General features: G+C 45.3%; 1 protein-coding gene across 2 annotated transcripts in view; it reads right to left on the minus strand.

Moving 5' to 3' along the window:
- The window catches only part of BTAF1 (B-TFIID TATA-box binding protein associated factor 1), a 98,673-nt gene extending 72,219 nt beyond the window's left edge, over positions 1 to 26,454 (minus strand). For both annotated transcript variants that reach the window (XM_070752414.1, XM_070752413.1), the window contains exon 1: positions 26,128 to 26,454. In XM_070752414.1, the coding sequence (XP_070608515.1) occupies positions 26,128 to 26,141 (14 nt within the window). In that variant the 5' untranslated portion in view covers positions 26,142 to 26,454. The remainder of the gene's footprint in view (positions 1 to 26,127) is intronic.
- Positions 26,455 to 26,705: the final 251 nt, after the last annotated feature.

Raw genomic sequence — 26,705 nt, forward strand, 5'->3', positions numbered from 1 at the left:
ACACAGTATTCCAAATGTGGTCTCACCAGCGCTCTGTACAGCGGGATCACAATCTCCCTCTTCCTGCTTGTTATAACTCTAGCTATACAGCCAAGCATTCTACTTGCTCTCCCTACTGCCTGACTGTACTGTTCACCCATTTTGAGACTGCCAGAAATCACTACCCCTAAATCCTTCTCTTCTGAAGTTTTTGCTAGCACAGAACTGTCAATACAATACTTGGATTGAGAATTCCTTTTGCCCAAGTGCATTATTTTACATTTGGAAACATTAAATTGCATTAAACTTTTACTGCATTAAACTGCAGTTTCCATTGCTTTGACCACTTATCTAGTAAAGCTAAATCATTTGCCATATTACAGATGTCTCCAGGAACATCAACCCTATTGCACTCTTTAGAGTCATCGGCAAATAGGCAAACCTTTCCTACCAAACCTTCCCTATGTCACTCACAAAGGTATTAGAAAGAATAGGACCCAGAACAGACGCTTGTGGCACACCACTTGTAACTAGGCTCTGCTTAGAATACCCGCCATTAACAACAACCCTCTGATATCTACGCAAAACAAAACAAAAAACCCCCAGGCCTTCCAGTCCAACCAGAACTTGGCAAATGGCTCATTTTCCACCTCTGGAGGCCATTTTTGCCTTCCTCAGGCTCCTAGAAAGGGTCTGAAGCCTGGGAAGAGCAAAGAATGGGCGTGCCATTGCATGCTGAGAGATGGGGGGGGGTCACACATATATGGGTGTCTTTTATTAATTATGGGTTTGAGCACACATGCATGCCCTCCTGCATTCTCCCCCCTTTTGGCACTTATACCATAAAGGTTCACCATCACTGACCTAGGGTTCTCCTGGACTCATGTCTCTTGCTCAAAGAGATAAATGACCTAAAGAGCTTTTGTACAGTTCCAGTTTATGCACCAATTGCGATCTTTTCTAGATTATGACTTAAGCCCTAGTCATTTCTCACCTGGACTACAATGCAATGCATTCAACCTGAGGTACCCTCCATTTGGAAGCTTCAACTGATGAAAAGTGCAGCAATTGAGAGTAGTCTTTGGGGCTGTTAGGATGGTCCATATTACACCTCTGCTCCACAAACTAATTGACTATTGGCCAGCTTCCGAGTGCAGTTCAAGGTATTAGATATGACCTTTAAAGCACTTAATGGCATTTCACTGTCCCTCAGACTGTTGGAGGGCCGGACTATAAAAAAAACCTAAACTAAGAAAAAATCCTTATGCACACTGCACATATTTCCATAAATTATATTCTTCTATAATTTCATTCAATATTTCCAAGCTCAATTAATTTTCAGGCACTTCGCATTTACTATTATTAACTTTTATCAATCTTCTACATTTCCAAGTATATCTTAAATTTATAATGCAAACTCATAAAATCATACAATACATATCACAAACCCCTTGTTTATCATATGTATTTTCCATTAATTTTACCTATGTAATTCTATATAGTTCTAAAATTCTAATCCAATTTTACGAATTAATACATCCTAATATTAAACAACACCTAAATATATATTTTACCAATATTCCATAGTCAATCCATATTTAATAATCAATCATCCCTACTCAAATTTCTACCACTGTTCTCATTTCTGGGTACCTCTCCTGTCTATCCCCCTTTTCTCTCTCATTTGTTTCTCATTTCTCCCTCTTCCTCCCTTTTTCTCTCATTCCTTCCACCTCTCACTTCTCCTCTCTTTTTCCATCCCTGTCTCCTCCCCCCTTGTGTGTGTGTATGTGTAAACTCTTGAATCATTTCCAAAAACAGGTGAGGGCTGGGGTTTTTTTTCTCTGTTATTATTTGGATGCTTTTTACCATATGCTTAAATCAAGAGTCACTTCTCTCTGTCTCTTTCTCTCTCTCTCCCTTTCCCTTTCTTTCTTTCTCCCCCTTCCTTCCTCCCCTCTCTTTTTTTTTGCCTACCTTTAGCAAAAGCGACACCGGATCTTCCAACAGCACAGGCTCAGGCAGCGGTGTGGTGGAAGAGGAGGTGGTGGAGGCGAGGGGCTTGCAAGTGGCCGCCCCCCCCCCCCCGGCACAAGGCAAGCACGGCAGTCGGGGGTTGCTGTAAGGGCAGCAGGGGCCCGCTGATGTCAAGCCCGGAGGTGGCGAGCAAAGCTGGCTGCCCGGGGAAGCAGCGTGTTTGAAAAGCGAACGTTTGAAAATAGGCGTTGATTGCTTACCTGAACGCCTCTTCTCGTACGGTGAGCGGGTACAGCAGTCACATGGGTTGCTCCTGTCCAATCCGATGGGACTGAGCCTAGTATTAAAAAAGCCTGCTGGATCCGCCCCTTCCCCAGAATTCGCGAATCCGTAGACTTAGGCTCAGATGTGAAGGCTCAATAATGTTCAACTCTCATGTATTAGAAGAAAGATAGGTTATAGAAGGCATAGAAATCACATAAAAAGGGAGGGAAGTGACTGCTGTACCCGCTCACCGTACGAGAAGAGGCGTTCAGGTAAGCAATCAACGCCTATTCTCCGTACTGAAGGAGCGGGTCCAGCAGTCACGTGGGACATACCCAATAGATAAGTCCCTAGGGTGGGATTAGTTCGCTATCATGAGAGATAACGGATTGGAGTACCCTTCTGCCGAAGGCAGTGTCCGCTGAGGCGTAAGAGTCGATCTTGTAGTGCCTTATGAAGGAGTTTGGCGAGGCCCAAGTGGCTGCTTTGCAGACTTCTTCCAACGGGGCTTGAGTCGCCCAAGCGGCAGATGTGGCAGCACTCCTGGTAGAGTGCGCTGTAATATTCTTTGGAATGGAGAGGGAAGCTGACTCATAGGCCTTAGAGATGGTCCCTCTGATCCAACGGCCTATTACTGTTGAAGACACTTTGGATCCCAAGGATCTGGGATGATAGGCCACGAAGAGTGCTTCAGACCTCCGAATGGGTCCTGTGCGTTGAATATAAATCTTCAGCGCTCTAGTCAGGTCCAGAGTGTGCCATCTAATTGCCAGGGGATGATCCCGTTAAAGACAGAAGGAAGGTAAGACAACATCCTGAGATCTGTGGAACATGGAACTGACCTTGGGTAGAAAGGTGGGGTCCAGGCGCAGGACCACCTTGTCCTGATGGAACTGGCAGAGGTCCTGTCTGATTGAGAGAGCTGCCAACTCAGATATGCGTCGGGAGGATGTAATCGCCACCAGGAATGCTACCTTAAAAGATAGGTACCTGAGGGACGCTGATTTCAGGGGTTCATAGGGTGCCTGAGTAAGGGAATGGAGAACCCGTGGCAAGTCCCAGGAAGGATATCTGTGGACCTTAGAAGTCCTGAGGTTGGCAATACCTTTGAGAAATTCCTGGATTTCCAGAAAGGAACGGAGAGGCTGCCTGAGAGGCCCTGCCAAGACAGAAGAAATGGCTGCCAGGTGGCGACGGATGGTGCTGGTAGAAAGGCCTTGATGGAAACCTTTCATGAGGAAGGAGATTATCTTGTGAATGGGAAGACACAGGGGAGATAAACCCTCCTGCGAGCACCACTGATGAAACTTGGACCATGTATGGTCGTAGATCCGATTGGTAGACCCTCTTCTGGCCTTCAGGATGATTTCCACTGTGTCCGGGTCGTACCCTCGCAGGTCTAGGTCTCTCCGGATAATAGCCAGGCGGTGAGGTGGAACCACTCCGGGTCTGGATGGAATGAGGCCCCCTGCCGCAACATATCCTCCGAAACGGGGAGTCGCCAGGGGTCCTGGACGGACAGCTGTTGGAGGTCCGCGAACCAGGGCCGGCGAGGCCAGTGAGGGGCGATCAGGATTACTCGGGCCCTCTCTAGGATGATCTTGTGGATCACGTCTGGGAGAATTGGAATTGGAGGGAAGGCATACAGTAGACCTGGGGGCCAAGGACTCCTGAGAGCATTGATTGCCTCTGCTCCCGGGGATGGAAACCTGGAGATGAAGCGAGGAAGCTGGGCATTGGCTTCGGTCGCAAACAGGTCTAGAACTGGCTGACCGAACCTGAGGCAGATCTGGTGGAACAATGTCTGATGGAGATTCCACTCTCCTGGATCTATAGTTGCTCGCGAGAGCCAGTCCGCTTGGACGTTGAGGCTCCCCGAGATGTGGTCGGCTAGTAGTGACTGGAGATGTCTCTCTGCCCAAAGGCCTAATTTTAGGGCCTCTCTCATGAGGGCCTTGGATCTGGTGCCTCCCTGTCTGCAAATGTGGCTTTTTGTGGCTATGTTGTCCGTAAGGATCAGAACATGCTGGTTGAGGATGTGAGGTTTGAACGTTTTGAGGGCCAGAGAAACAGCTCTCAATTCTAGCCAATTGATGGGCCTGGAAGCTTCCTCCGGTGACCACGTGCCCTGGGCTATCAACCCCTGGGCATGGGCTCCCCATCCCGATAGGCTGGCATCTGTGGTGACAACAAACTGGTCCGGGCACCTGAAGGGAGATCCCTTGTCCAGGGCTGGAGAAGTCCACCACTTGAGGGATCTGCGAACTGCCGGTGGAATGGCGATGCGACGAGTCGAGTTGCTGTGCCCCGATCTCTGGAATGGTAACAGAAGCCACTGTAGTTCCCTGGCATGAAGACGAGCCCAGGGGATAATGCCAATGCACGACACCATCTTTCCCAGTAGGGAGGATAGGGTGACTATGGAGGCTGATTGTTGAGATAGAATACGTGAAATAAGATCCCCTATGCTGTGTTTTCTCTCAGAAGAGAGGAAAACCTGGGACATCCGTGAATTAATGATGGTTCCCAGATGTAGAATGGAAGTGGATGGCCGAAGGTGGCTCTTACCGAAATTAATGGAAAAACCATGGTTCTGTAGAACCGACATGGTGGAAGAAAGATCTGCAGCTACTCCATCTTTAGAATTTCCATGAATTAAAATGTCATCTAAATAACATAAAATATGGATGGGCGTGGCCCGGATATGAGCCGCCAGGGATCCCAAGAGTTTGGTAAAGACTCTAGGGGTTGAGGAAAGCCCAAATGGCATAGCCCTATACTGAAAGTGTCTGCCCTGGAAGGCAAAACGTAAGAATTTTCTATGGCATTTGGCAATGGGAATATGGAGATTGGCTTCTGTGAGATCCAAGGAGACCATGAAGCCCCCTGGATGAAGGGCGGCTAAAATGGATGTCAGGGAATGCATTTTGAATTTTCTATATTTGATAAATTGGTTCAGATTTTTGAGATCCAGAATGGCTCTCCAACCTCCAGAGGTCTTAGGGACCATAAAAAGGATGGAATAAAAACCCCGGCCTCTCTGGAGAGAGGGGACCTATTGAATGGCTTTGATAGATAATAAATGAGAAATAGCTTCCTCCATCCGGATACGAGATGGGGAAGAACTGGGAGAGGGACAAGAAATAAAACGTTTAGGGGTGGGAGAAATAAACTCTAAACGGAGACCCCTTTCTACCGTATCAATGACCCAGGGATCCTTGCAAGAGCGGCACCATCTGGAGGAAAAACAGGCAAGGCGACCGCCTATGGGAAAGGAAGGTAACTTACCATCTAGGTTTTTTGGAAGCCCTGTTTGAAGAAGCTCCTCTTTGGTAGCGGAATCCTCTACCTCTGGAATTCCTAGTTTGGGATCGAAAGCGCGGGGAATACTGACCTGGATTCCTTTGAAAGACAAGCCCCTGATCCTGTTGACGCCCTGGGCGACGAAAGGACTGCGTTTTGGTGGTCTTCTTGGTGGTTGGCCCCAAAACTTTTTTCTTGTCCGTGGTTTCTGTGAGATGGGGATCCAGAAGGTCTCCGAAGAGGAGATCACGTTTCAATGGACCCATGGCTAATTGCCATTTTTGTCTTACTCCTGCCTGCCAAGGGCGAAGCCATAGAAGTCTTCTGGCCGTTGTAGAGGCCGCTACCGACCTGGCTGCAAATCTGGAAGATTGCAGTGTAGCATCTGCCACATATTGGGCGGCAGCAAAGATCTTGTTGAAGTCCTGTTGGCCCCTGAGATCATTGGGAGGAAGATGCTGCTGGAGTTGACGAAGCCACAAGAGCATAGCTCTGGAAAAGAATGATGCAGCTGCGGCACTTTTAATGGCCCAGGAGTCTGCAACGAACCCTCTCTTGAGCATTTGCTCAAGCCGCTTGTCTTCTGGACGGAGAACCTCCTCTGCTTCACCAGGCATGGCTGCAACAGAGTAGAGGGTTTTGACCGGTTCATCAGGCTTAGGACAGGCTAGGAGTTCTTCATATGAAGGAGAGAGCTTGTATAATGTTTTGTCCTTGGAAGTGGGGTTAAGGCCAGATGCTGGATGTTCCCACTGCTTAAGTAGGCATCCTTGAACAATTTTGGCATAGGAATTACCTCGTTATCTTCCTGTTCTTCCATGAAGTAGGGTAAGTTCTCCTCCGGAAGATCTGTGGAAGGAGTAGCCTGCTTTTCCTGGCCAGCTAAACCCGTGGATACTCTTGCCTTGAGAAGAAGAGATTTGAAAAGTTGAGAGGGAAAAATGGTAGCTGGGGCTGGAATCTTAATTTGAGATTCCTCGTCTTCCGACAGACCTTGAAAAGGGTCGTCATCCCCTTCTACATATCCGTCCTCATCGTCTTCCTGGGAAGAATCTGAATCCTCATTGATTGGAGCTCTGAAGGATGAAGGAGAGCTCAAGGGATGGGAGGGTCGTGGAGGTGGATGAGACAAGGAGGGCACATTGATGGCCGAGAGTTTGGCATCAATGGCCTTAGACAATACAGAAAAAATAGCTTGAAACTCCGGAGGTAGATTAGAGATATCAGCAGGAATGGCAGAAGAGTCCCTGAAGGCCTGAGAGGTTTCTAGCTGGGAGGAATCTTCCGTTATATCTGGTTCCTCTGGACCTAAGCCCCATAGGTTAAGTTAGGGTCTGTTTAGGTTTGGCTCATCCAGAGATAACACAGTGACACCAGAAAGAGGCAGGTTAGGAGCCTCTGGGGGGTCAGGATTGATGTGCACTCGGGCCTGCACTTTTAAATGTTTTGCTGATTTATCATGTATTTTTTGAAGGGCTAGGTCCCTTCTCTTCTCAGCCCTGGTGGACTTGGCCAAAGAGTGGGCTCCTGAAGAGGAGGAGGAGGAGGCCTGGGGAATACTAGTAATCTCATTGCCTGTAGGCCTAGCCTCTCTGGGACCTTTAGTTGTGCCTCTCTTGGGAAAAGAAGTCATAGTCTGAAATGTTTACAGAAGACAAGACTTGAGCCAAAAATCTTTGGGGGGAGAAGTTCTTTTAAAAAGCTTTCCCAAGAGGAATGGGATCCTGCTCCTAGGCCCAGGAGCTACTGCGACTTAAGGGCAATCTGGACGGGACCAGAGTTCGTGTCCTCAAATGCAGCGTGGCAGGCCTCCCTGAACTTAAATAAAGTAACCAAGGCACACTGGTTGGAGGCGCAGCCGGTGGAGAATTTAGCCTGAGAGACTCAAAGCCCACTCCAGGATCAAGCGGTGGACTGAAAAGCACTAAACGGCTGGCTAAAAGGCCAAACCGAAAGTGCAACTTAAAGGGCGCGAGGACCTTCGCACCAAAATAAACCCCCCCCCAGCAGCGGACTGTTAGCAGCGCTGGAAGGAGGTGTAAAATCTGGTGGGCTGTCACTCACCCGCGGGCTGGATAAATGGCCTCAGTGGGCCACATGTGGCCCGCGGGCCGTAGTTTGGGGACCGCTGCACTAGGACAAGCCTGTCCTACTCATTTATTTATTGTTTATTTATTCATTTTTTAAAAATACCGGGGTGGCTTACAACATGTTAGCAATAGCGCTTTTTAACAGAGCCAGCATATTGCCCCTACAATCCAGGTCCTCATTTTACCCACCTGGGAAGGATGGAAGGCTGAGTCAACCTTGAGCCAGTGATGAGATTTGAACCGCTGACCTGAAGATCTAGCAGTCAGCTTTAATGGCCTGCAGTACTGCACTCTATCCACTGCGCCACCTCGGCTCTTAGATGCTGACAGGGAGAACCTACTTTGGACCCCATCTGTCACAGAACTCAAACTTTCAAGATACAGAAGAAAAGTCTTCTCTGCTGCAACACCGTGTCCTTTGGTACATCATGGCCTCTAAGGTAAGATCCTCCCAAACCCTCCTATTCTTCCTCAAGAGCCTGGAGACATGGTTCTGTCAGTTTGCTTTGTGACCAAGTAGGGGAATTATACCCTGGAGGTGACTGCTAGGTTGATGGCAGATTCCACCTCCCCTCCCTGCTATTCACACATCCATTTTTCTCTGTTATTATATTGATGTATTATTCTCTTTGTCTTCGCCATCGTTTTACTGTTTAATTATTTTACTTCTGTCCTGTTTACATTCCTTTTATTTTCCTATTATTTGAAGCCACCCAGAGTAGCTCATGGAAAGATAAATGGCAAATAAATTTAACAAATAAGATTAATAAATTGGATTTTTTAAGTAAATGTATTAATCCTATAAACTTATCAATTTCCATCTCGGTGCCAATGTGAAAAATTAAGAGTTAACAACCCTTTGTATAATATACATTCCTTGTTCTTTTGTAGTCTTAAATAAAATTCCATTTTTCTCATTTCCAGTAATGCCAAGTTGACTATATCTTTCTCTCTATTTATAACTCTGCCTTACTTTTCAAAACTTTTACTTTGTCAGCATTTGTTTTATTCTCCAACCAATTGTCCAACGTTCTTCAATTTTCTTAGGAACTTCTTTCATGTTTATTCCTCCAAATCCATCATGTCCTTTTTAAAATAACATTCAAACTGTAAGCAAGGGTTGCCAAGCTCCTCAAACTTTTCTGCAACAAATCTGGTGAAAAGCTCTAGTTAGACTAGCTGTTCTTGTGAACCTTTCTGTCCTCCTCCTAATTTGGCAGCTTTTGTTGTGGTTACCATTTATAAGTAAGTGAAAGCATGTCAATTACAACAGTGAAAGTAAATGTATGCCTATTTTTTTGTTTTGCTTTTGTCTATCTGAAACTCTTTCGTCCCAATTAGCTCTCTACAGTTACAGTCCCATAGTTTAGCTTAGCTTATCCCTACATTATTTTGTTAGACATCCAAAACTTATCTATTGTCCTAATAAACAATCAGCATTCTAACAAAGGGTCTAATTATTATAATTATTAGACCTTTGTGGGAAGTTTAATCTTTATTTTTGCTATTTACAAATGTATTTTGTACAAAGAACCTTCTTCAGCCCTGACAGAATAGCAATCATCTTGGATTAGAAGCAAAACGTCTTCAAAGAAAAAAACAAGCAAGTCCAGCTTCCTGAAAAAGCACCTTTGAGACAACCATGATCTGGATGACTGAGAATCTCTATAGACTTTTAACTATACAATTTGGGATGAACACAATTTGAATGGTGTGGGAGTAGGAATGGCTTTCCAGAGACTACAGTAGGAAGCAGGAGAACTAATCAGGTGACCCTGAAAACACAGGTAAACCTCCAAGTGCTTCAATGATCCTCTAAAAGGATGCAAATGACAGCTGTCTGCAAGGAATATACCAGTAAATCCTCACTATCCTGTCAGAGCTGAAGAAGATTCTTGGATGAAAAGCAAAATGTCTTCAAAGAAAAAACAAGAAAGTCCAGTTGTCTCCCAAAAAAGCACCTTTGGGAAAGCCAGAGGAAAAAATTCCATGTTGGTTTCTAAAGATGTAGAGGTTGTGTGCAAAAAACTGCCTACCTCAAACAAGCCTCTCATACCTATATGATCTCACCTAGTTCACATAGCCAGAATGACATAGGACACTATCTCTGGCTGCTATGTGATCTCATCTAGGTTGTATCAACAGTATGTTCTTAAGGATCAGCAAGGAGAATTCACCCGTAAAAATGCTATTACTTTCTTCTACCTTTTGCTGCTTGCAAAACTGTATAAAAAACAATAAACAATGCAAAGGCAGTCAGACATCTTAGCATCCTGCAATGACTTGTCTCAAAGTCTATCATAAAGGTATTGATTTTTTCTAAAATCTTGGCTAAACTTTGGATGATAATGATGATGATGATGATGATGATGATTATTATTATTATTATTATTATTATTATTTAGATTTGTATGCTGCCCCTCTCTGAACACTCGGGGTGGCTCACAGGATACTATAAATGTTTATTAATATAAATGGAACAATTACCTCTGAAAAAAACATTTTAAAGAGAAAAAACAGGATGTGATTGCTTGTAAAACACGTGTATTGGGGGGAAAGATAGAAAAAATTGAGTCACAAAAATCTGAGTGACGAATTTATTTCAGCAAGAATGAAATAAAATGGAGTTGTTTTATACATCAATCTAAAACAACTTGATTATCATGGCTGATATGAGAGGGCACAAATTAATCTACAGGGCGGCAAGATTTTGATACAACAAATTTATATCCCTAATGATAATAAAACAGCATTTTATAAAGGACTTATGGATAAATTATTGGATTTTTAATATGAGAACTGTTGCCTTATGGGAGAGTGGAATGGTTTCTCTACAAAAAAATAAAATTTATGGGAAAATATCAATGCACAGGATAAACTACCAAAGATTTGATCATTATTTATTTTTTTGATAAGTAGAGATATAAAAATCATGGCTCAGAACAAGGCATTTGTTTTTGGAAAGACAGAGATTTTTTTCAAGAACTGATATGGTCTGGATTTTAAGATTTTGGTTATTCATGTTTATAAACTGGAGACGCTATCTATCAAAAGCTTTTTCAGATCACAATCCAGTGACTTCAATTTTTAAAAGGAAGAATGGATCTTTTAGGTGGAGACTGAACGAGATGATGTTACAAAAAGAAACAGTAGTGGAGGATTGTAAAAAGAAGGGTATTTTTTACAAAATCAAGGGATTTTCTTAAGAACAATCTCAATAAAGGTACAGAAAAAAGAATGGCTTGGGATGCAGTAAAGATTTTGTAAAGTGATATTTTACACAGTGTAACAGTAAATTCAAAAAAGAAAGGCAAAATAAAATACAAATGATTTTGTATGAAATATAAAAAGTAAGAATAATTTAACAATCCCCAGTGATAACAACTATTACCAAAATAAGCTTTTAAAGAGGCAATTATCTACAGCAGAAGTGCCATACTCAAAGTCAAGGGGCCAGATCCGGCCCACAGGGTGCTGAGACCTGGCCAGTGCGGCCACTGTGGAAACAGTGACAATTCCCTGTAACTTGCGATCTAATTAAGGTGCGGTCATAGATGATGTCATACTAAATGGCTAAGCCGTGGAGAAATATCAGTAGCTGAGGAAGCAAGTTATTGCCACAGTTATGCTAATTTTTGCCTGACTGCCAGGCAGCGCGATTCGTTTTTTTTAACATGATTTTTCCTGACTTTTAAACATTTTAATAGTTTGTTTCCCCCCGATTTATTCTGTTTTTTTCACGAATTCCCTGTTAATTCCCCGATATTTCCCGAACCGCCAATTTCCCTGATAATTCCCTGATTTCCCTGTTTTCCAGGTTTGCTGGACACCTTGAGTGAAGGACTGTCCCATGGTGCCTCTGCCAATGAAAACAGAACTTGAGAGGGCTGCACGTGGCTCTCCCGAGCTCTGTTTTCACTGGCAGAGGGTTTCCGGAGGCCATCACAACTGAGAAAGGACTCATTTTCTATGACAGAGTCCTCAGTCCACTAGAGGCACCTCTGACACGAATGATGTTGATCTGGCCTACTCCAGCCCCCCAAGGTCAAACACAACCCCAATACGGCCCTCAATGGAATTGAGTTTGACACTCCTGATCTACAGTATGTTAATAGTGAGAAAGACAGAAATAAAGATGAACTATGTCAAACAAAGAAAGATTGAACTTGCAAATAGGGAAGTAGTGTTGGCTTATCCGAATGGTCTTCTCTGAACGCTGCGGAGGAGAGTCAAAGCATGGGTTAACATCATTGGATGTCATGGGGACTGAGTTAATTGAATTAAACATGCCCCCTCTCTCTCTGCTCCACCGACTGAGATGATTCAGTTTTTCAATGAAGGCGCGTACATCCATATAAGGAGAATAATGGGAGCCAAAATCCAGCCACCCTGGACCCCGAAGCCAGGACAGGTTTGGACTCTCCCTGCAGTGCCCAGAGAAGACCGTTCAAGTAGTTCATACTTCTCCTGGGCACTGATAAAGAGAGTCCAAGTATGGAATATACCCAAGCTTATGTTTTGTGGGCAAGACCAGTCCAGTCCAGGGGAGCAGAGGTGGAGAAGACCCTTCTGCTGAAGGCTGCCTCAGCCAAGGAAAGCATGTCCAATTTGTAATGTTTGACTAATGGAGATGGGGTAGTCCACGTGGCTGCTCGACAGATATCCTCAATAGATGCCTGCATGGCCCAGGCTGTGGAAGTGGCTGTGCTGCAGCAAAATTAGGAGCAGAGGTTGCGGTGTCTGTGACAAAGGCACCTCTGCCTGCTTCTGGGCCTTTGCAAATTGCTTTTCTAAGTCCCTGAGTCTCCTCTCAGCATCTTTTAATGCTGGTGCAGAAGCCTGTTTCTCAGTAGACTTTGAGGTCTTTTTTATGGCCAGAAGAAGAAGAGGTCTCCTGACTCTTATCAGACTTTCCAGACATGGTAAAATGCCAACAAGCCCTTGAACACCCACTTACGTTAAGTCACTACACAGCCCTAGGGCTGAAGGAGTAATACCCACAAGCAGGGACTCCTGTACTGTGCCTAGGTGAGGAGATGATCAACTCTGTCCCACGGATCTCCAAAAACAGCACTCAGCCAGGCTCTAGGAAATAACAGTGGCAAGAAGCAGTAATAAGCAATGCTCTGTGAAATTGCAGCAAGAGATCAGCTTCTACAGAGAGAGTAGCTATGAAGAGACTTCTAAGGCAGAAAAACGGCAACAAAATGGCACCCACCATTTGCGCAGCCATAATGGCCTGTCAAATTGGCTACTGTCACTAATTGTGCTCGAAAACTACCAGAATGGCCAAAAAAAATGGCCCCTATGACAAAATCTGCCTAACAGGCAGATTGCAGCCAGCACAAAAAAAATGGCCACCGCCAATTATGGAGGCAAAAACAAGCCTCCCTGGCAGTCTTCGCAGCTGGAGCACAGAGCCTTCAAAATGACCACTTGATCGTCCAGCAAAAAACCGGAGAGGACCTGCCTCTGCCTATGGCTGCTCCACTTTGAGTATAGCCCCATAAGGCAGAGAATCTGGCTGCATCAGATGTTTGGCGGTGGAGGTTCTTGCCAGCTTATTAGTCAACTTGCACACATGACTGCAGCAAGTAAGTAATCTTTTGCACTCAGGAAAAGTCCAAGTATGAGAACTTCAGTCGCTTTCCTTTATTTGTAAAAATGATAGCTCAGCTAAAATATTACGCCCCTCTTACTCTGAGTAGAAAAACTGAATCATCACAGCAGCTAGAGCAAAGAGAGAGGGCGTGTTTAATTCAATCAATTAACTAATGGAGTTAACCCATGTTTGGAGTCTCCTTAGCAGTGCACAGGAGAAATGGGTAGTAATATAAGTTGAAAAAAGAAGGCAACATGAAAGTTACAACAAATACAGTGGAACCTCGACATACGAGCAGCTCTACTTACGAGCTACTCGAGATAAGAGCTGGGAGAGGAGCGACATTTTTGTTCGCCTCCCGAGCTCACATTCGGGATACGAGCGCCAAGGAGCTGTCCCCTGAAGCCGAAAGCTAACTTCCGCGTTCGGCTTCAGGAGACAGCTCCTTGGCGCTCGTATCCCGCGTTTTAAAAGGTTGCAGCCGGCCTGGGGGGCTGGGGGGGGGGGCTGCAACCTTTTAAAACACGCGCGCCGCTTCACAGCTGTCTCCTGAAGCCGGAACGCTAACTTCCGCGTTCGGCTTCAGGAGACAGCTGCAAAGCGGCGCGCGTGTTTTAAAAGGTTCGCGTGTTTTAAAAGGTTCGAGCGCTAAACAGAAAGAAGCTGCAACTGCCCGGTTAAGAAGGGAGAATCCACCCCGTAGCCAAACGGCTTTTTTACTGTTTAGCACTAGAACGCTGCGCTAAACAGTAAAAAAGCCGTTTGGCTACGGGGTGGATTCTCCCTTCCTAACCGGGCAGTTGCAGCTTCTTTCTGTTTAGCGCAGCGTTCGAGCGCTAAACAGAAAGAAGCTGCAACTGCCTGGTTAAGAAGGGAGAATCCACCCCGTAGCCAAACGGCTTTTTTACTGTTTAGCGCTAGAACGCTGCGCTAAACAGTAAAAAAGCCGTTTGGCTACGGGGTGGATTCTCCCTTCTTAACCGGGCAGTTGCAGCTTCTTTCTGTTTAGCGCAGCGTTGGAGCGCTAAACAGCAAAAAATCGGCAACTGCCCGGTTAAGAAGGGAGAATCCACCCCGTAGCCAAACGGCTTTTTTACTGTTTAGCGCTAGAACGCTGCGCTAAACAGTAAAAAAGCCGTTTGGCTACGGGGTGGATTCTCCCTTCTTAACCGGGCAGTTGCAGCTTCTTTCTGTTTAGCGCAGCGTTCGAGCGCTAAACAGAAAGAAGCTGCAACTGCCCGGTTAAGAAGGGAGAATCCACCCCGTAGTCAAACGGCTTTTTTACTGTTTAGCGCTAGAACGCTGCGCTAAACAGTAAAAAACCCGTTTGGCTACGGGGTGGATTCTCCCTTCTTAACCGGGCAGTTGCAGCTTCTTTCTGTTTAGCGCAGCGTTGGAGCGCTAAACAGCAAAAAATCGGCAACTGCCCGGTTAAGAAGGGAGAATCCAGAGTCCTGTTGGAAGTGGGCAGCAAGGAAAGAGGGAGGGAGAGAGGGAAGAAAGGAAGGAGTTAGGAAAGAAGGAAGACAGAAAGAAAAAAAAGATGGTAGAAAGGAAGAGAGACAAAGAAAGATGGTAGGAAGGAAAAAAGACAAAAAAGGAAAGGGAGGGAGGGAAGGGACTGAAGAAGGAAAGAAGCCCCCGAGCCCCCCAGGCCGGCTGCCACGTTTTAAAACACGCGCGCCGCTTTGCAGCTGTCTTCTGAAGCCGAACGCGGAAGTTAGCGTTCCGGCTTCAGAAGACAGCTGCAAAGCGGCGCGCGTGTTTTAAAACGTCACAGCCGGCCTGGGGGGCTCGGGGGGAAGCCCCCGAGCCCCCCAGGCCGGCTGCCACGTTTTAAAACATGCGCGCCGCTTTGCAGCTGTCTTCTGAAGCCGAACGCGGAAGTTAGCGTTCCGGCTTCAGGAGACAGCTGCAAAGCGGCACGCGTGTTTTAAAACGTCACAGCCGGCCTGGGGGGCTCGGGGGGAAGCCCCCGAGCCCCCCAGGCCGGCTGCCACATTTTAAAACACGCGCGCCGCTTCGCAGCTGTCTCTGAACGCTAACTTCCGCGTTCGGCGGCAGCGGGTTTTTTTGTTGTTGCACGGATTAATTGACTTTACATTGTTTCCTATGGGAAACAATGTTTCGTCATACGAGCGTTCTGACTTACGAGCCTCCTTCCGGAACCAATTAGTCTCGTAAGTCGGGGTTCTACTGTAGTTATAATAACAAATAATGCAAATTTTCAAAATTTGTTTTATCAGTATTATACTACATACAAAAGGCAAAAAATATTCTTGGAAAAGTAGGATGAACACTTGCATAAACAAAATTTATGATTTTAGAGAATCAAATTTTGAATGGACCTATAACAATAAGGGATCTGTGTGAAACTATTTAAAAGTGTGAAACAGGAAAGACATCTAGTCCAGATGGCTGCCAGTTTCTTACTATAAATGTTTTGAGGATAAACTTTTACAACCTTTAGAACAAATGATGAATATTATTCAACAGATTCTTGGTAGCTGGAAAGAAACTAGTTTAGCATTAATACTTAAAAAGAAACAAGATTTGATTTCAATAATAAATTACTGACCAATATCCTTATTCAACAAAGAGTATAAGTTATTTTGCCAGAAAGGTTGAATTTAATAGGACTTTACTCTTCAAGACCAGTATCAATTTTGATTTAAGACAATTATGAGATAATATTAGAGCTAATATTAGAATTAATATTTTACTCAAAACTATATAAAGACAAACAAAGCTGCCTTGATATACTTAGGTGCTGTTGTGGTTGGCTCTGGCCCAGCTCCTGCCCCAAGGAATGTGGAGGTGGATGTGGTGGAAACATCCACATGCCACAGGCCTGTTTTGCTCCCGATAGAATCTCCCGACGAAGGCTCCTCTGATGAAGGAAGCGTGAGTAGCAGGGAAGAGGGGAGTTTGGCAGACAGCCCAGGAGGAGATCAATCATCCTTATCATCTCTGGATTCTGAACAAGAACGTATGACAGACCCAGGCATGCGTAGAGTGATGCATAGGAGAGAACTGAAGGATTATTACAGGAGATAAGTGAGGCCACCTGAGGTTGGGTGGGGCTGCTGTAATTAGTGCTACAGATAAAAAGAGCAGCGTGCTGATTTAGTCTCGTGGAAAGGTTTATCTGATTCATACTTTCATCAAGATTGTGGTTTTGCTGTTCCCCTGCTCAAGATTGTATGTGGACTTTCTGGACTTTGGAATTGGACTCAATTTCCCAGTTACTGGGTGAGAAATTGGATTTCATTTAACCTGTGCCTTGTGTGTACCATAAAATCCCTTTGACATTTAAAAAGGGAGTTTTTTCTGCTTTTCTGTTGATAAAGACTTTTGGTTTTCCTTCTATTGTGTGGTGTGTGTCTTTTTGGACCAATTACCCTGTAATTACGGGCAGTTGGGACACGCCAGCAGAACAGGTGCAGATAATGTCTATCAATTTGAATTGGACTTTCTTATTCTGGGTTCTGGAACGCAGGAACCTTGGAGATAATTAAATGGTAAGATGGATTTATACTTCACAAAAGTACAAATAATTGTTAATGGAGAACTAAGAATAAAACAACTCCTGGTCTTGGATGAGAGGCAGAGAATGAGATTGGCAATTGGTAAATGGAAGGGAACCCTTTACCAGATATTGGGGAATCAGGTGAGGGTTCCTACAAGTATTAGTGTGCATCAATGTTTGTAGTAATATATATGTCCTTTGGTAAGTGGGGTGAGCGATAGCTGGGTATCTTGATGGTGCTGAGCACTAGTGAAGCAGAGGCGGCCTTGGGATACCCAGCTTCCCCTGCCAGAGATGAATGAAGGAGAAAGGTTCCTGATGTTGATGGGGTAGGACTTCAGAATAGGCTTTCCATGGGTGTGTGCGTGCGGAGGTTATGGTTATGATGGGCAAGGGAAGATATAGCGGGAGACAAGGAATGGGCCATTTCCTGGGAAACACAAGACCATTGTCTCCTGACAATTTCACCTTCTAGCTTCTTGGTTTCAGCCTTAGCACCCAGAGAGCAGACCTTTAGAAGTTCTGGCTTCTGCTTCTAAGTGCCAGGATGGTCTGTAATAAGACCTTCCTCATAAGTAATAAAATCACTGTAGAAAGGGCCAACTTGGCACACATCACCAAGATCTGGCTGGGCCAGAAAGGGGAAAGCTGGTCCTTTTGGAGATACTGTACACCCAGCTAAGGTTTGGGTGTGGCATCAGCTGAAACTCTATAGGTAGGTAGGTAGGTATGTTCGTGTCTGTGAGAAAGAAAGGAAGGAAGGAAGGAAGGATTCTGCAAATCCTTATGGCTTACAGGGGCAGTATATAATAAGTCAAGTGACATTCATGGCTAGAAGGGCCTTTCACAGCTTCATGTTGTGTGTCAGATGCGCCTTTTCTAGATCAGGGGGCTCTACTCACAGTCACCCATGCTCTAGTCCAGTGTTTCCCAACCTTTTTTGAGCCGCGGCACATTATTCACACTTACAAAATCCTGGAGAACATTGAGTGGGGGGGGGGGAGTGGGGGGGAGCGAGGGGGCTAAAAAAGTTTGGACAAAAAACCCCTCTCTCCCTCCCTTTCGCCCTATTTCTCTCTCCCTCCCTCTTTCTTTCCCTCTCTCTTCATCCCTCTTTCTTTCTTTCTTCCTTCCTTTCTTTTTTTCTCTTTCTCTCGCCCTCCTTCCCTCCCTCTTTCTCTCTTTCTTGCTCTCTCCCTCTCTTGCATTCTTTCTCTCTCTTTCTCTTGCTATCTCTCTTTTATTCTCTTTCTCTCTCCCTTTCTCTCTCTTGCTTTCCTTCTCTCTTACTCTTTCTCTCTTGCTTTCTTTCTCTCTTGCTTTCTCTCTCTCTCTTCCTCTCTCTTTCTTGCTTTCTTTCTCTCTCGCTTTCTCTCTCACACACTCATTCTCTCTTGCTTTCTCTCTCACACACTCATTCTCTCTCTTTCTGTCTCCATTGCTTTCTCTCTCTCTTTCTCTCTTTCTTTCTTTCTTTCTTTCTCTCTCTTGCTTTCTTTCTCTCTTCCTCTCTCTCTTTCTCTATTTCTTGCTTTCTTTCTCTCTCCCTTGCTTTCTCTCTCTCTTGCTTTCTTTCTCTCTCTTTCTCCCTTGTTTCCTTCTCTTTCTCTTTCTCTCTTGCTTTCTTTCTCTCTCTCTCTTTCTTTCTTTCTCTCTCTCTCTTGCTTTCTCTCACACACACTCTTTCTCTCTCTCTCCCTTGCTTTCTCTCTCTCTCTCTCTTATCTCTCTTGCTTTCCTTCTCTTTCTTTTTCTCTTGCTTTCTCTCTCCCCTCCTTTTCTCTCTCGTGCACCACGCCAGCAACAGAGAGAAAGAGAGAGAGAGAGCGGAGAGAGAGTGGAGGGCGGCTTGCCGGTCCGTGGCCCTCTGGATCAGCGGCCCCGCATGGTCCCAGCGTGGACTCCGCCATCACCTTCGCCTCCGCCTAAGAGGCAGCAGCCACATTCAACCCTTCGCCCTCCCAGGTGTCCATGGCGCTCAGCGCCCGGCCACGCGCTGCCTCCGCCTCCCGGTACCCCGCCCAACTTCTAACTGCAGGAACGGGTGGTGGGGCGCCACGAAGGGCGGCGCTTGGAGGCCACCACCGCACCGTTGTCATCACGGCACAAAGCCACGCAATCCCGGATTGCTCGCTTCTCCGGCTAGCAAGCCGGCTGCCTGGGAAAGCGGCGCGCTTCTTAAACGTGCGCTTTTCAAACGCGGCGCTTTCTTGGGCAGCCGACTTTGCTGGCCGGAGAAGGGAGCGATTCAGGACTGCGTGGCTTTGCGCCACTTCAAAAAATTCTGCGGGGGCGGGGGGTTCCTAATGGCTGTGCGGGCGCACACCCACGCAGCTTAGAAACTACAGTGGCCGGCGCCCTCCCACCGGGCCCCAAAAGTTCACTTCCCGTCACCACCAGGGAAGCTCCAGCCAGGCCGGGCTCGCGGCACACCTGACCATGTCCTGTGGCACACTAGTTGGGAAACACTGCTCTAGTCACATCCAGGTTGAATTACTAATAGGCTCTCTTGAACAGTACATGTATTCAGAAACTTCAACTGTTGTGGAATGCAGCCACACAGGCAGTTATGTGTGTGTCTAGAATGGCATATGTTTCACCTCAGTTTCCCCTTCTATACTGCCTGCCAGTTTGTTTCTAAGTGTAATTCAAGATGCTAGTTTTGACTTTTAAAGCCCTTCTTTGCGCTGGACTGCCTCTCCCTGATTACATCATCCCATCCCATAAAATCAAAACAGGGAAAGCATGCTTCAGGTAGCATCACAAAGGACTATGTCTGATGGGTACTAGGTGGTGAGTCTTCTCTGCTGTAGCACCTGCCTTGTGGGCAGTCTCTCAACCATCTAAATTAAATTAACTCCATCCCTATTGATATTTAGGAGATCCCTCAAGATTTGGTTACATTGTGGAGCTTAGGGCTTCCAGAAAACCAGCAACATTTTAAGCTGACACCCATACTGTGGCCGATGTGCATACTTATTATTATTTATGTTTGTGATACTAATGATTGTCCATATTTTATAATTACTTTTATAATGACTGTTTTTATATTACAGTGGTACCTCAAGATACGAACCCCTCGTCTTACGAACAATTCATGATACGAACCCGGGGTTCAGAAAAATTTTGCCTCTTCTTACGAACTTTTTTCGAGTTACGAACCGGCGTTCGGAGACTGCTGGGAAGCCGCGCGGCTGTTTTAAAAGGTGACAGCCGGGCGGCGGGGCTTCCCAGAAGCCTCCCGAACGCCGGTTCGTAACTCGAACAAAGTTCGTAAGAAAAGGCAAAATTTTTCTGAACCCCGGGTTCAGTTCGGGAGGTTGTTCGGCTTTGGCGTTCGGCTTCAGGAGACAGCTGGGAAGCCGCGCGGCTGTTTTAAAAGGTGACAGCCGGCCTGGGGGGCTTTCCAGCACTCCCCCGAACGGGGGGGTGCTGGGAAGCCTCCCAGGCCGGCTGTCACCTTTTAAAACAGCCGTGCGGCTTCCCAGCAGTCGCCAAAAGCCGTTTTTTTGCGGGGCGTTTTTTGGTTGCACGGATTAATTGACTTTACATTGTTTCCTATGGGAAACAATGTTTCGTCTTACGAACCTTTCGTCTTACGAACCTCCTCCTTGCACCAATTAAGTTCGTATCATGAGGTATTACTGTATTGTCTTATTTCATTGTTAAATACTCCCAAGTCATGTTCTAGTGACATGGGATGGCTATACAAATGTAATAAAAAATAACAAATCTTATAAGGAGATTTTAAATGAGTCCTGAAAAAAGGATGCCAGCTGTTTCCATTCTTGTTTATTTTAGTTCTTGAAGTACTCAATAGAGACATATCACAAGAATCAAGAGAGTTAAGATTTAAGAAGAAACTTACACATTAAGGACATTTGCAGATGACCTGATATTAGTTTTGGATGATCCAATAGAGAAAATAGAAACATTAATGGGAAAATTAAAGGACTTAGCAGGATTTAAAAATAATAATCAAAAGATGAAATGTTAACAACCAATATAAAATTAAAAGACAGAATAGAACTGATGGAGAAATTGATTTTATGAGTGAAAAAATAAAATACTTGGATGTAACTATGATAAATATAAATTGTATGTTATTTCTAAATAATTATAGAATGAACATAGACTTGTAATATAGAATGAAATTAAGGAGGTTTTAAAATGGGAGGAATTAAAACTGTTACAGAGAATCTCTGATAAAAATTAATGTTTTGCCAAGAACGTATTTCTTTCTGACAATATCTATTTTGACAACTGACACACCATTCAAACAATGGCAGAAAGATGTATCTAAATTTATATAGCAAAGAGAGAGAAAACCAAGAGTTAATTATATTACAAGTTACAAAGGAAAGAGGAAGACTGGGTTTACTGGATTTGAAACTGTATTTTTCAGCTGGATGAAAGAATGGATGTTGCTGAGAAACAAGAGTCCTTGAGTTAGAACGTTATGTGACCTGAGGCTTGTATGGCATGGATATTTAAAGCACACTACATTAAAATCAAAGAGGACTTTAAAATCATTTTATTGTACTGAAAATATGAAATAGATATTAACCCAGATAGTGCCCAAAAACATCTTTGTGGATCTCAGCTCAAGAAGTAGATCATAAAAGAGAAACAGCAGGCAAAGATGGTTCATGTACTGGGAATGATAGAAAAACCATAAAGGGAAATTTAAAATTAAATCAAAAAAAGAAATAAGAGCAGAAGGATATTAGTTGTCAATCATTTTCTCATAAGAAAGGTTTAAAATGGGTCCTGTTAGCCAGACAATGTCTTTTGGCGGGGCTGCGGGGAAGGGCTTTCTCTGTGGCAGCTCTGGCTATCTGGAACCAACCACCTCCTGAGATCCATACTGCCCCCACCCTACTGGCCTTCCGGAAAGTCATGAAGACTTGGCTCTGCCAGCAGGCCTATAGCTGTTGATCAATGCGGTACCATCTAGATCCGGCCACAAAAAGATACAAATGGCTTCTTATTGGGTTTTAAACTGTCTTTTAGATTGCTGTTGTGAGCTGCCCCAAGTCTGGAAGGAGTTGGGCGACCTATAAATTTAATTAATTAATAAATAATTTAATAAATAAATAACAAGACCGATAGTACAAAATAAAGTAAGACAAAATTCAAATACAATTGGGTGCGGGTAATGAATGTGCAATTGCTAAAATGCATATATTTTTGCATAAAATTTAAAACAGAGGAAGAACAGTTTAAAACTAGGGTCCGGCAACCTTAAAAATGCAAAGAGTGATTTGGACCGATTTCCAAACAAAACACCCGGAGCCACAAAACATGTGTGAGTGTGGCCAACTTGATATCACTCCCTCCCACTGAGACACATGAACCTCCCCAGTCATGCCTACCCAAGTTTTGTGGCTGTTTTCTTTTCTATGGGAAACAGGTATATATATCTCTCTTTCTATCTATCTGTCCATTCTTCTCCCTCTCCCATCTCTCTCCCTTTCTCATCTCTCTCTCCCTCTCTCTGTTGAGGAATGATTGTCACCCCAGTGGAAGCTTCCCTTTGGGCAACCCTCCTCGCCCTCTTGCAACTCTCTGGCTGGTTGTGGCACGCACTGTGAGATCCTCAAGTGAGTGCCAAAGCACAGCAAAATGCGCGGAGGGCAGGTGACTTCTCACTTAAAAGGGTCTTTGGACACAGCTTCTCTCCTGCTCTAAGGATCCAGCAATCACCTTGCCATGTCTATCCCACCCCACAGCTCTTCAGCCTAGTGGGAAGGATGTAAGCTCCAGCCTGAAGAGGCAGGAAGCGAAGGCTGCCTTATGTGTAAATGTAGTGCAAAGGCAGGTACAAAGCTGCTTAGCTCCTGCAACCCCTCTCCCCCTCCTTCTCCTCTCATACAAGGAAGAGGAACGGCAAGGCGATGACTGGAGCCTTAGTACAGGAGCGAAGCAGCCCTTCTTACATTAGTTTGCATCAGTTTTAAATCTTGCTTTTTAAATGTTTGAATACAATCACACATGAAATGTTTGTAAAGATATTTACAATTTTGCACTGTGGTTCCTCGCACTAAAATTTATAATGAAATATTCTGCTTTATTATACCAAACACAGTATTCCACATTGTTACTTTGTAAACAACTAAAAGATTGAAACATTACAGAACTTCAGCCAACCAATTATTCATTTTGAAATATTACATATGTGAAAAGGTTTCAGACAAAAATGTGTAATGCACATATCTTGAAAATTATATTCAATAGAACCTGTTCCGGTTTAGTCAACACAAACTTTTAATACAATCATGCAACATTTAATACAATGCATGTAAAAGTCTCTGTATCCCTAACATTAAAATACAGTGGTCCCCCGATCATTGCGAGGGTTCCGTTCCAGGACCCCTCGCAATGATCGGTTTTTCGCGAAGTAGCGCTGCGGAAGTAAAAACACCATCTGCGCATGCGCAGATGGTGTTTTTACTTCCGCCGCAGCAGCGAGGAGCCGAAGATTGGGGTTTCCCCACCGCCCACGCAAACTCCTCACTGCCGCTCGCCCGCCCTTCGCCCGCCCACTCCGTTCGCTCGCGCCGCTTCCCAGCTGAGTCCTGAAGCCAATTCGCTTCAGGACTCAGCTGGGAAGCGGCGCGAGCGAACGGCGTGGGCGGGCAAAGGGTGGGCGAGCGGCGGGCGGGCGAGCGGGCAGGCAGGCGGCGGACAAGCCGTTCACTCGCGCCGCTCGCTCGCGCCGCTTCCCAGCTGAGTCCTGAAGCCAATTCGCTTCAGGACTCAGCTGGGAAGCGGCGCGAGCGAACGGCGCGGGCGGGCGAGCGGCGGGCACGCGGGCAGGCAGGCGGCGGACAAGCGGCGGGCGGACAAGACAAGCGGCGGGCGCGGCAGCAGCGAGGAGTTTGCGTGGGCGGTGGGGAAACTCCTCGCTGATGCCCGCCGCTCGCCCTCCCGCCAGCAAGAGGGGGAAGACCCAGGGAAGCCGTCCAGCAGCTGATCTGCCCGGCGCCATCTACGCATGCATGGCCATAGAAAAAAAGGGCGCGCATGCGCAGATGGTGTTTTGACTTCCGGGTTGAAAAATCACCATATAGCCGTTCGCAATGATCGGGATCGCGATACCCGGGGGATCACTGTACTAAGAACAGTTTTTGGGCTAACTCAAACCTGCATGCTGTACATCACTATTTTCACTTTTGGTTATTGAAACAGACAAGGGCAATTGATAGCAGCAACCACAAAGTGCAGTCCATTTTCCTGTCTATATTAGGAATTAAGAGCACTACAGGCTTCAAAAAGATCTTTCCTGTTTTTACAAATAAGTGAAGTAAGTAGAAGATTGAATTTACCAACTTTTAACACCACTCAGTTATGAATTTCCTAAAGTTATGTCAGTGTAGTACACTACAATAACCACATAATAATGCATGTAAAAGCAAGAACTCATAACTGCCAGTTAATGATCGTACAAAAATATAGCATAAGAGGAATTTAAATGGACAGAAACAAACATCATCAATTAGCTTTATGAAAGAAAGCTATGAAATGGCCTTATAACTAATCAGGAAAAAAAATAATAAAACAATCCAAACTTCAAATAGGGGGTTACTAGCATAGTTCCCTCTAAGCTGAGCAGTGAGCAATCGCTCACTTAAAAATCATCATCAATTCAGAGTTTTCCAAACCTGCCCAGAAGCCGAGAGGGAAAGAGTAAGAGGGAAGGAGAGAGAGAGGAAGAGAGAGAAACAGATAGAAAAAAGAGAGGAAGGAAAAGAGAAAAGAAAAAGAATGGGAGTAAGGAAGAGAGAAAGAAAATCAAAATCTAGTTTGAAACTAGCTCAACTATTTAAGTGGCATTTTGATATTGATAGAGTTGCCCTATTATGAGCTCACTGTTATAGACACACAGTACAGTATTTTATTTTGAAATTCTCTGAGGCAAAACAGGGTGGGTTTTTTATTTGTTTGTTTGTTTATTTATTATTTCTGTGCCGCCCAGTCCCAAAGGGACTGTCGCTCAGACACTATACTTTTCCGCCCACCCCCCAAAAAAATTAGAGGGAACACTGGTTACTAGATCTTAATTTTTCAAAGCATGTGTAATCAAACAGGCGCACACCAATGTTTAGAACAGACTAAATAAATGAGGACCAAGGGCAGAGATTCTATCTGAGATATGATGCTCAACCACTTTAAATATGACATAACAAAAATGGTTTTATATTAGAACCTAAATTGCAATATTGAAGCTATCCTAGAGCTGACATTGCCTGCTGCTCGGATCCAGGCATATTTACCAGCTCTATATCAAAAGGAGTCTGGTAGGATATTTTCCAACTAACATGCTTCATTAGAATGCACAAGCATGTCTTGTGCTACAAGCTCTCATAATCAGATGCAAGTCCGTGCTACAAGATTCCCAATTTTGGGCTTTCATAAATTAACAATTCTCCTCCCTTCATGATCAGCTTCACAGTATCCTTATTTGCCAGCTAAGGAAACTACTTAACTTCTATTAAGGAATGTATCAAAGCAGAAAGCAGTTCAGATTCCCTCTGAACTTAGGTATTGACAGCCACCAATTTTTTTTAATTATTATTTATTAGACTTGTATGCCGCCCTTCTCTGAGGAAGAGCAGTGGGAGTAACACAAGTAGCATATGTATGTATGTATGTATGTATGCATGCATGTATATCTTCATTTGTAAAAGAACACTGTTGGCTTGGAAATCTCAAAAAGAGGCCCAAGCAAACCCAAAGAAACTGAAACTTCAGCAGTTGAAGAGAGATGAACATACACACACACCCCAAATTCTGCAGCAGAAAGGATCCCAAGCAAATCCAGTTCAGTTCAACACAACTCGAGGAGAGCATGGGCAGGGCAAGAGACCGAAAAAAATATCATTCTCACACCACCCTCCTCGATTATATTTGGAGATGGGGAATTAAATTAGGGCACTCCCCCACGCCAAATCCGCACCACCGTCGTTTCCCACATATTTTCATCCAAACCAAGATATCACACACATACCAGCAGTTTAAATAGAATGAATTCCCCCCCCCCACGTCGGGCTCGATCATTTCATTGCGGTCCCAATGTCCTTTTCAACCGAGAAGACACTTTCCAAAGTTAAAGCTACGGAGATATTCAAGAGATGACACGCGGGATGATCCTTGGGGTGGAAATAAAAGCGACGGGGGTGAGTCCTCAAAGCCCGTGAAAAAAACACACACACCACACAATTTTCCCTCGGCTTTCCCCCAAGGTGTGCGGAAAGCCGGGGTTACCCACAACCCAACGAGAAGCCTCCCATGAGGCCTGCCCCACTCGCAAGAAAGAAAACCAAGCGCCGAGGGCCCCGGCCCACAAGGCGACTCCCCTAAACCGACTACCTGACACCAACCTGGAGACCGCCATAGCGGGAAGGAGATGGAGCTACAGCCCGGCCCAGCAGGAGACAGTCCCCAGCCACTCGGGGAGGAAGGAGGTGGCAGGACCCCGGCCTGGCCTTAGGAAAGCACGCCGCGGTCCCGCAAGCCAAGGAGCTACTAGAGGCGGCTGTACCTAACGGCGGCCTGAGGCCCCCTCCCCTCTCCGGGCGCCCTTCCGAGCAGCAGCGACCTACAATGCGGGCCGCGCGGATTAAAGCCTCTATTCCTCCATCACCAGGGAGAAGCCCGACGCCTGGTTTTATATGAGCAGCCATCTTGTATTTATTCCCTTCCTCCATGGAAGCCGCTTCCTGATTGGCATGGACGCCAGACCGCAACCAATAGGAGGCGTCGTTTGAAGGAAAGAGCGGGGGCGGGCGGACGGAGGGGCTGAGTAGGAATCTACCATTAAGAGTTCGCAAAAGTCCGTTGAGGAGTTGGAAGAAGACGACGAAGAAGGGAAGGCGGAGCCTTTGCCGCCATTACGGGAGAGGGCAGTACCAAGTGTACAGTTGAATGGAAGGATGGAGTCACACGGGTTTGTCGGTTC

This window comes from Erythrolamprus reginae, chromosome 5 (genome assembly GCF_031021105.1).
Source record: "Erythrolamprus reginae isolate rEryReg1 chromosome 5, rEryReg1.hap1, whole genome shotgun sequence".
NCBI classification, from domain to species: domain Eukaryota; kingdom Metazoa; phylum Chordata; class Lepidosauria; order Squamata; family Dipsadidae; genus Erythrolamprus; species Erythrolamprus reginae.